General features: G+C 42.8%; 1 protein-coding gene across 1 annotated transcript; it reads left to right on the top strand.

Annotated features, from left to right (window-relative positions):
• Positions 1-4,015: 4,015 nt before the first annotated feature.
• Positions 4,016-5,726, top strand: arl4ca (ADP-ribosylation factor-like 4Ca). Its single transcript, XM_084667661.1, has one exon. The coding sequence runs from the start codon at positions 4,571-4,573 to the stop codon at positions 5,147-5,149; it is 579 nt and encodes a 192-aa protein (XP_084523787.1). The 5' UTR covers positions 4,016-4,570; the 3' UTR covers positions 5,150-5,726.
• The last annotated feature ends 5,584 nt before the right edge of the window (positions 5,727-11,310 follow it).

Below are 11,310 nucleotides of genomic sequence, written 5' to 3'. Positions count from 1 at the left end.
ACACAAAAGAAGCCTTTCACCCTTGATTTTTCTTGATTTTTCGCTGTTTCTTCCTTTCAGTCACAGAACAATCAACTCTGCATTGATAGTTTCTAATGTTTGTATATCCATGTAATGTGAAGGTTTCCAGTGCAACAAGTGTGGTTTTGTATGTTTTGTGAAAGCAAAAGAAACGTTCATAGTAATATGTGTAGTTTAAAATATCAATTTAAAGTCATGTTATATTGACTGATCACGCTGGTCTGTGACATCTTCTACAAAGTAATGTTATGAGGTTGTCTGCAATCTGTTGACTAAAACAGGAAAACTGTCTAAATTCACTCAATAAACTGGCTGTCAATTTCAAAGTGCCTCAATCAGACAAAAAGGGATTTATGGTCTGTTTTTACTCCTAGTATTTGTACCTTGATGCACATCATGGCATCCATATTTGAACAGACAAACATCACATCTCTACTCTTCTGAGGTCATGAGCTTGTCAGAACTCATAGCCTGTGTGAAAATTAAAATTAATTTCATCCTTTAAGAACACAGATTGAAAAGTATTAAAGTTTTTTTTTTTTTACTTTCTAATAAGAGAGGTTGCTAATGATAGGGTAGTGATACACAAACATGATAACATTATAAATGTTAGTATCAATTGGAAGGAACTGGTGGTAGAAACTCAAGTCAATGGAAGCTTGAGGATCTGCAACACATTGGCAATAGAATGAGTGTCCCTGCTCTACAATGTACATTCCTCAATGCATAGATCACAGTGCATTTTCTATAATTGACGTTCACACGCTAAGAACAGACACCAATAGACCCAGGCACGCACACAAACACACACACCCACTCACACGCTTTAATGCGGTTAATTAAAGCTGTGATAATTATTCTCCCTATCCAGTGGAAGGTCGGCTCCCTGTGTTGAGGGGCACCTTGGTCTCCCTTCCTGCTTTGAGATGAGTCACGGCTGAGCATTCTTCCCTGTCTCCTGGTAACGGCTCAATACCCAATCCCAGGCCGCGCGCAGGGAGAGGGTCACGCCATTGTCTAAGTATGACCCCTCCGCTTCTGAGTCACACAGGAAACAACCAATACCCATGAGACGCTTGGATCGGTCCAAGCCCCAGTGTGTACGAGCGGGTGAGATCCCACATTATGTAGATGCAAAGTAGACTGCGACTGACAGGTCGAGAACACGTTAAGAATAGAATGCTTGGGAAAAAGCAGTGCATTTCTAAAGCCACTTGTTAAGTTTCTCCTCATCCCTAACCCCATGGTTAATTCTTAATGTCGGGTCTGAAATGGAAAGAACTCTCTAATAATGAGGTTGTTGGTGCTGATTGATAGAGGGAGCAGAAATGATGCTTTGCCGATTTACTGTGAGTGGTGTGTCACTCAATTTAATACCCTGTATCATAGGCATCACAAATGGCCTTGAATCTTAAATTAGTGTGTGTGTGTGTGTGTCAGAAAATGTGTGTTATCCCTCATAACAGCTGTAATTCACAGGAGGGAGAAAATATTGGTCGAATTCTCTCCTTTCATGATTTGCTGTCTCCATGGTAACCTTTCCATATAAACACTTACCAAGGTTATGTGGAGAGACCGTGTTTTCTCTGTCTGACAGATGGAGAAGTGCTTGAATGGCAGTTCTCTCCAGGCAGGGGAAAATACGGCTATAGCTCCTGACTGAATCTAATCAGATAGAATTTCTTTATTTAGATTTCACCAGCATTGATAGCTGTCAGCACACAATTTGGATGAGATTGGATATTACAGAGACTCGGTAAAACTGTGTAGCATTGTAAAAACCTGAGCGTACACTCACAGCATCCCGTGCTAAAAGCCAAAATGTGTTCTTTGTCTCATAAGTCCCACTCACTTTTTCACTTAAATCCCATGAGGCCCATACATCACACTGTCAAATGGGAGAAAGAAACGAGTCACCGTAGGCCTCTGTGCCAGGCTGCCGGTCAGTGCAGCAGCAGCACTGAGGACAGGTTCTTTTATCAGAGGAGTCTCACTGGTTCAGCAGTCAAGGGAAAAGCAAGAGAGGGAGGGAACTGGAAGAGGACTGATTATTCTGTCCTTTTACTCCGCTAATCAATGAAAGGTCTCTGGCACTCCTCTCACGCCCTCTTAAATGAAAAAGGCTACTTACTAAGAACCCCCCCCCCCCCCCCCGCCCGCCGAAACACTGCTGATTGGACGGATGCTGAACATTTGGGTTTTGGGTTTAAGCATTTCCCTGTTGTGATAAACAAAGCTCCCCAGCGAGTGTTTCCACGCTTTACTCAGGTGCATCCTTGCGTCTGCTTAGGTACTTCAGCATATCGGCTTTCATCACAGAGACAATTCAGGGATCCTGAAGTGGCCAGTGCCTAGCAACACGATGGGTCTCAGGTGTTGAGTGGTCTGCTTTCCACAACAACAAGACCGTTCCACTAGATCAGTTTCTCCACATGTCATTTTAAGGCCCATGTTTCTGGGCTGTAAAAGAAAAGAATGCCTTCATCTGTTTTTCAAATGAAACCAATTTGAGTCAACCCCCAAACGATTTTGTCGATCAAAGAAAGGACAAAGTTCAACTGTCTTGATGTGTGACTGTCACACATACAGTGGACGGCTTATGGCTTTCTTGCACAGTCCCCTTGCATGTGTGGTCTCTGTACCCTTCTCATGTTTCCCCCTGAAAGAAGTGTCTGTTGTCCATGTGACCAGCCTGCCACAGGCCCTGCCCACCAGAGCATGATAGAAACGACCATTAGAGAAGAAACAGAAGGCTGTGAGGGGTATGGAATCACCTGCAGAGAGAGATTTTAGAACTCCCTCCCTTAGGGTTAGGATATCAGAACACAGCCAACATGTTTGGGCTTTTAAACACTGCACTGAGCTGTGTGACAACCACATACACTGCTCCACCCACACCCACACCCTCCAAACCCACCTCATCCCCATGCAGAGTGCGCAACCATCATCCAGTGTTTCATGGAATTAAGAAAAACAAGACAGCGACCAAATGAAATAATGAAACAGACAGGAATCAATGCCTCCCCTGCAGTCCTAGCCTGCTGTATAATGCATAAGCCAGCATGGGTGGGAGTCTCAGATGGCAGCCGGCTGGCTTTATTCTCCACAGAGGCCCATTCGGCAACTGAGCGCGGGGCCTTTGTGTCACTTGAGGGGACAGAGATGGGCCGAATAACAAGTTTATTTACATGGCGCTGATCTGAGGAGAGCCTGTTGGGTGCTTTTTCTCCTGGTTTATTGATCTTATCCCCATTACATCCACAATCAATAGGCTACACAGGGCTGGGGGTAATAAGAGAGGGTCCTGGTTGCCCTGACTCAGGTTCACTGTGGCGTTAGGACTCCTCTGTCTGTTTCAAGAGAACTCTCATCTGCATTAAGAATAACACAAAAGTTGTCAAATGTTATCAAATGGTACGTTTTGGGGGATTTATTGATTGATGGGATGAGCTCAGCCAGTCTATACAACACTTATGATCCCACACTGATTGTAGGACTTATTGTGTTTGTGTTTGACAGTATGTGTGCTTTGTACTGAATCACTCAAGCATTTCTTGCCGTGCACAATAAAAAAAAAAATCGATATGTTTTTTTTCATTTGCTAAGAGCCAGGGATTCTTATTGTTGTATGGAGGTGTTGTTCTGACATCTAGCGGAGAGTCTGGAAACAGCTAGAACTTTCGGCTCTAGCTCAAATTTGGATGCACTATAAATGCCTGGCAGTAGATGTCGGCAGAGCCAATGTGAATGCAAACGTTTATTTTAAACGTTACGCATTCAGCTCCACCTATAATTGAAAAACTACTATTATGATACCAGTAACAAGCAGAATCAAAATTTTAAAATGCTGCAATCCCACCCGTATTGTGGATTTGTAGTCAACAGTATGTGGATCCTAAAGCTTTGTGGGCTATAATGAGGTATTGTTATGCCACTATATTGGCTAACATTACAGTAATGATTAGAGTAAAAGTAACGTGTAATGACAACGGGAACAACGAAGTCGTGTTTCTCAGGCTATGTATTACCCTAATGGGCGGGGTCGGCAACTGGTACATGTCGCCTTGGCTTGTGCGCAACCCTGGATGAGGCGCGTAGTGTGGGCTACTTTCCATACCATGTACTGGACTAGTATGCAAGTGCCACAAGTGTAGAGGTCTCTCTGAAGTATGTCCTTGCTGACAGAAAACCTTTCCTCGTTGCCATGAAAACTGGCATGACAAGATTAGCATATGCCAAGGATTTTGAAAACGGAAAATGCTGAATCCAGTCTGTTGTACGCGTGTATATTCGGTCTGGTTTTGGAGTTTTGCAGCTGCAGCAATCAGGATGTCAAATGTGCTGGAGCCATATAACGTATTCTGAGATGTATTCTTCTACGTCTGTGCGTTCTTTTCAGAGCATTCGGCGCTGATTTGGATTGTGCCACCGCGTTACACACAGGCATCTCAATCGGAATACCAATGCCTTATTCCTAGGCTGTTCCATAGCATTATTGTTCTTATTGGTAAACTAATGGTTGAGTTTTATTTATTTAATTCATCTTACAATGGGGAACAGTTATTCAAACTTGGCTGCATTTCAGTCTCTACATATTGTCATGCTCGGCTTAGATTCCGCTGGTAAAACGACTGTTCTATACCGTCTGAAATTCAACGAATTCGTGAACACTGTCCCCACGATTGGGTTCAACACGGAAAAGATTAAGCTAAGCAATGGAACTGCTAAGGGAATAAGTTGTCATTTTTGGGACGTCGGTGGACAGGAGAAGCTGAGGCCTTTGTGGAAACCGTACAGTCGTTGCACCGATGGTATAATTTATGTTGTGGACTCGGTTGATGTGGACAGACTTGAAGAAGCAAAAACGGAACTGCATAAAATAACAAAATTCGCAGAAAACCAAGGGACACCTCTACTAGTAATAGCCAACAAGCAGGACCTTCCCAAGTCTCTGTCTGTTAGTGAGATTGAGAAGCAACTGGCACTGCACGAACTGAGCACCTCCACACCCTATCATGTTCAACCTGCATGTGCCATCATAGGAGAAGGTCTTCACGACGGGATGGACAAGTTATATGACATGATTGTAAAGAGAAGGAAATCTCTGAAACAAAAGAAAAGGCGATAATTATATTTTTCTTCATACACTGTGACTGAACATTTCCACATTCTTGAGGCAAAAACTCCACAAGATGTATATGTGTAGAAACATGATTTTATTCTTTTTTTCCTCACAGTTGGTTGATATTTTCCCGGCCCTTACATCTGTAAAAACGTGTTTGATGAACACTATACCGGCACTTCCCTCCTTTTTGGACACTATTTTTCACAGACAAAATGAACAACGGGCTGGCACCTGTACAGTTATCCCTGCTAAATCCATGCTCTTCTTGACTGCAGTTTGTTACTATACAGCACTTGTGGACAGCACATAGTAGCTGTATTCTCACAGAATCCCATAATATGAATTGGATTTCAATTCAAGAATATACATTTCTATATTGCTATTCACTTGGCATGTTATGTTGGTTGTTAAACGTTTTACTGTCCATTTTGACATATTTACCTACTTTTTATACCTGGACTCATTTTTTTAATTACAATATAGAAGTTCTTGTAGTATTACCATATCTGGAAAAACACTATTTTAGCTTCCACAACAGGCTATCTATAGGTAAATACATCCTATGTATCACTACAATGTTCAGAAGAATTACTTATAAATGTGTCCAAAGTTTTTCTTTTTTATTAAAATGTTTCTGAAGCATGGTTTGGTATGACTTTATTTGATTTGTTCTTCTTCTGTATTACTTTAGATTAAATATACGACTCTTAAACAGTGTATGAAAACCTTTGGGTATTGTATTGAGATGGGTCAGGCCTATTGATCACTGAAAGGTAAGGGCTGTTGATAGGTTGTCAGTTATTGGACTACAGTACACCGGGACTGAGACTCCCAAGCACCTCATATCATTTCACTCTTTCTGTTCATCATGCTGTGATGCCCTCATCATATGATTGTCGATTGGCCCTGCTAGATGTCTCTTCTAAGGGACACAAGCCCTTGCTTCAATTCAAACAGCCGCTCTCTCGGTAACCCGCTTTTCTCTTTTGTTCTAAAATATTCAGGAGCCTAGTCTCACGCACCACTGTCACCTTGTTCCCTTTCCCACTTGTGCTCATAACCACTGACACTTTTCTGACAGCCACCCCCCTTGCCTCAAACCTGCCCTGACACCCCCCCCCCACCCCCCCGGCCTCCTCTCATGTCCTCTCACCTGTCAGCAGTGCTGCCTCAGAGCCTTCCAGCGCTTTCCAACCTATCTCACGGAGGCTTTTAACTGCCATCTCCTGACACTTGTCGGCTTGTTAAGACTCCTCTTGCAGCGTCGAGGCCGCAAGAGTGAACATATCTGTGAGGGCAGCTGAAGAGACACTGCCTTTCATGGGTAAAAAGCCTTGGAGTCTTCTTTCTGGAGAGTGCTATTATTCTACTATGAGGATTCCATTAAAGAGTTGAGAGAGCTCTTACCCTGGATGTTTTTGCTTACATTCTTATCCCCACCCAAAGAATAATTCTGCAGTTTACAATGGGCTAAAACTTGCATCTCTATCGTTGCCACAAGGAAAGTCATGAATCATGAATTTCTGAAAGATTAATTTGATCCTGCCAGTGTAGCTAGCTGGTAAGAACGAAGGTAGTTAAAAAGACTATTGCCCTAGTTTTACTTACATTCTTAGCAGTGCTGTTGCCTCCCACATGTCTTTTATGGACGTATCCACATACTGTACACATTTGTCTGACACTTTTATAATTATTTAGGCTATTTGTTCATTTTCGGTGCTGTCTTGCGTTTATAGGGCATGGATTACGTGGGTGGTCATGTATGAATTGAAGATATTGAAACCTCTGTGATTTTTGAGAGTTTAATCCGTCGTCTTTCATCTCCAGTGATATCGGCTAAGCTGTAAGAGATGTCTCCTTGTTTGTTTCTGCAGATCTTGCAAGTGCATTGAGATCCACAAATGCACAGGGACATGTGTTAAAGCCTCCCCGCATTTGTGCGAGGTTTAAGAAGAAGCAGAATATGGACAGTGCTGTCGGTTTTACCATGTCATGTTTTTCCGTTTGATTTTTCACACTGGGTCTCAAAGTCTAACACTAAAGCCCCAGTTCCTTTACAGAAACCTGCATGAAAAGGCCTCCGGTGCCATCTGAAGATGATGAGTCCACTGTCTGCCATCTGTGGGAAGGCGTCAACATTACTGTAATGTGTGTGTGAACGTAGCTGAGATTGTTTGTGCGTTTGTATGTTTGAAGTATCAGGTAGTTCTTTTATGTTTTCATGTTTTTCATCCTTCTTCTTGTGAGACTAATACACTTTTTACTAGGTTCAGCCTGGAGAATAATTCTGCTAAACAATTCTGTTTCCTCTGACAGAAAAAAGTGAGACTTTGTTACTTGTCCACCTGAGACTTTCTCATTCTCATTCTTGCATCGGAAAGCTCTCTGCTTTCAGCTCTCAAAGCTGCTTTGCTTAGCATCTGAAGTGACTTCTTACTCACTGGGATGGTACCTGTATTATGGAAAGAGCTAGATGGGACATATTGACTTTCAGCTCTGTAGACCCAAAGTAAACATTGAGCTGAAAGCCCATCGTTTATCTCAAAAGGTTGTCTAAATACAATAGATACTGCAATGCATTTATATTTTTTACAATGTGATTAAATTAAGTGTAACTAAACTTTAATTTCAAAATATGTTCTTGTCTAATAGGAAAGTTTTACCATTCAGTTGGTAGAAGTTGACAGAAAATCCCACAGAAAACAATGATGCCAGAGAACCACTAATTGGTGATTAAAGAGGTGTGAGTTGTCTTCCAGAGTATGTGTCACTACTATGAACTTATCTACTTAGGCTGGTTGCTTGATTTATTTATTTATTAGTTTATTTGTCAGGGACAATGCAGCGCACATTATTACATACATAAATAACGTTGAAGATGTGTTGCATAAAAGGTTTTTAGCCAATAGGCTAATGCGCAACCCCAGTCCCTGGTCAGACCTTTCTAAAAAGTTAGGCAAATACAATTTACTGCATAGTGTGAGTTACACAATCAAGCAGCAGATGCAATATATTAGTATATACAGTATCAACATTTCACAGATTCAATCAGCACGCCAGAGAGTGAGAGTTCACTTTGTCACTGTTTTAGTCAAAAACAACATAACTGTCAGAGCTACACTTAAAGTATCTTTAATCAGAATGCAACTCTCAGAAAGAAAGAGAGTCAGTCACCGTAGACAGATGTGTCAGAGGCATTCTTCCCTCCCCTTGTCTCTCCTCCACAGTTGAAAGAGATGCTTTTGTCTGAGATCAGAGAGCCGTGCTGGGGTGGCAATGACACTAGCATTGCGTTGCCAACTGTGTTTGATTTCTCTGAAGGAAGTTGGGGTGGAGGCGGATGAAAGGTGGACGTGCATCTTAGCATACAGCTTCTGTGATCTTTCAAGATCATCTTGTGAAACAATACCCACATACCCAAACCTCAAATGCCAGTCAAAACTCTTGAATTCCTTGTCACATAAGATTACGTTGTGTTCACTCTGAATATTACCATTTGCAGTTTGAATGTAATTTTCCCATCTGGAAAAGAGGAGACGTAATCAGAGGTCAAACAAGGGGTAATCCTGGTGCATTTCCTGGTTCCTGTTTATCCCCTTTGAACAGTCCCAGGGCTGCTGGGGGGGAAATGGAGGAGCATCTTTTGCGTCAGAGCTGGAGTCTCATCTGTATGCCGGGGTTTTAAACACGCCTCATTATCATTTTAATTACCGGTACGGATCCGATCCCTAACAGAGTTGGAGTGGAGGCTGCAAATCCTCTCTGTTGCACATCTGCGTTTACAAACAGACAGACAGACACACGCACGCATGCACGCACACACACACACACACACACACACACACACACACACACACACACACACACATACACACTCACACAGAACTGAACAATTTTCAAGCTTACAGTAGAATGTCAGTTTGAACCAAAAGAAACAGGCTCCTACAGGTATCATGTTTAGAAACAGGTGGATTAGACATCCGCGCTAGAGGGAGGAAGGAAGGGCAATGGCATCAGTACAAAGGTGCCTTTCAGAGCTCACCACACTAAGTCATTGCTAAGCAGGAATGTGGGAGCCAGCCGTTCCCTTCCCATTAGCAGAGGGACTGGTCAGCTCAGGTGGAGCAGTGAAGGACTAGTTGTTCCCTCCAGAGGACCAAACCACAGAAGTACGATGCCTCTGAGCTGTGACTGAACCCTGTTGTGGGGTTCATCTCGGCCCCCGACTCCTTCTTGCACAACCAAAGTGATCTCTGGGATTCCTTTGTGTTTACTGACGGTTTATCTAATCAGTGTTTTGTATGGTGATGATAAGCAGGCCAGTAATCCCTTTGTAGGACAGTGACATCATCGCTTGCTTATGTCTGGAGTCTTCCCAGCATCAGTTAGTGTGGTGAGGATTGTGCACTAAATGTTCTACCAGCGATAATGATGTGCAGGATCTCCTGTTTTGCTGTTCTTTAAGAGGATTTTATAAATACCCTTTTTTGTTGGCATATCGCACCTCATTGCTCCTCATGACTACTCTCAATAGGAAAAATCTGTCCACCCACGAAAGGAGCTTAGATGTGTCAATTATCCCTGCGTAGGTGGGACCTTGTTTCTTTGGTTCTGTTTTATTTTTACTTCTTTCCTCATCCCCGTCAATTCTTTTTTGATGTGACACCAGAGGATGCATAATAGGGGCTTTGCATGATCCTCACACAGTGAACTCAATTTGGAGGGTATGGAAGAAATTGCCCCCAGAAAGGACAATGAAATGGGAAAAGATTCTAATCAACATGAGACAGGCGATGCAATGTGAGAGGCCCACGATCATTTCTCATGAGTGAAGTTATATTTGATGGAACAGAATCCATTGATAGCAAGATAAGGTATTGTAAGTGTTTGTTGTGTTAAGTATGAATTCATATGTATTTGCACCACTTGATGTGCAGTCTAATGCACTACCACTGAGTTATACCCATCATAAAATCTACGGCTTGTTATCATGTATCCTCTTGTCCAATACTGACATTTGCTGTCTGTTGCTTTTCTTGAAGGTAAATCTCGGTTCTCATCTTCAGGTCAGTCTGTTGTTGCACTTCACTACATTGGCCTCAAAGTTACTAGGGAAGATACAAGTTAGTTCTTTACGGTCAACTACAAGGATCCTAGCCATAAATATTTGAGTGGGAGGGCCCCAGCTTCAGCCCTGTAAGGACTGTTTTAATGACCACATGAAAGGATTCTCCAGCCGAACATTGGTGTGACTGTGTGAGAGGTGCTAAAATGGGGTCAACCAATCAGGTGGGGATTCCCAACACCACCAAGTTTCTGTGAGCCATCGCCATGTGATTAAAAAAGAATGGCAACCTCCGACAGTTTGCCTCTCTCCAACTCAACCAACTTTTCGCTGCCAGACCTAAACCCCACAAACTCATCTCAAACTTCCACAAGGCTTTGCAGACATGGGCGGGAGCCACACTGCGTCTCTGCAGGAACGCTCGGGTAAGTGGATGAAAACAGGGAACCCGATGCTCATAAACAACATCTGCTGGGCTTGGCTGATGAGAGGTAAATTCAATTACAGGTAGCCGGTAAAGTGGTGGGAGATAATGAGAGACTGGCATCACTCCAGGTCTCTAATGAACTCTCTCAGCTACTCTTTACAGAGACTGAGCAACTGGCTCGGAACGCCTGTTGCTAGTAGGTAAGGAGTTTGCACACACATAACACACTCAATCGGTACTGTGAGAGGAACATTATTTATCCAACCAGGGACTGAGAAAGGATGGAGCTCGTAACCACCATAACCTTGTCATATGCATTGAGGTGGGAACCAGTATGGCACAAGATGTGATTATAAATGATTGACTACAGACTGTTTGTATGTGAGCAAAAAGGCTTCTTGAGATAAGCTGTTGGTCCTTCATAAGCTCTGGGTCTTTTCTGACCTCTCCACCCACAACACTGATTAGAATATACCATAAAATAAACACATCACATCTCTGGCAGCATATGTAAACACCATCAAATCTCCATTTGACCCTGTCAAATCCAGATCCCAGCTTCCCCTGCCGTGGTAATTCTCACATTCACAGTCAGTCATTTCCCTGCTGAAGTTTTGCCTCTGGCTATGCTCTATACATCTTCCAATCCAACCTGACCAGATATAAGTAATA

This window comes from Hypomesus nipponensis, chromosome 12 (assembly GCF_054491055.1).
Source record: "Hypomesus nipponensis isolate SF chromosome 12, ASM5449105v1, whole genome shotgun sequence".
Classification (NCBI taxonomy): Eukaryota; Metazoa; Chordata; class Actinopteri; order Osmeriformes; family Osmeridae; genus Hypomesus; species Hypomesus nipponensis.
Note: the sequence above shows the minus strand (reverse complement) of the source record. Positions and strands in the feature narration are given on the sequence as shown.

Bases quoted from the DNA above. Each gene is read 5' to 3' on its own strand.
- arl4ca (XM_084667661.1), top strand. From the start codon at position 4,571: ATGGGGAACAGTTATTCAAACTTGGCTGCATTTCAGTCTCTACATATT.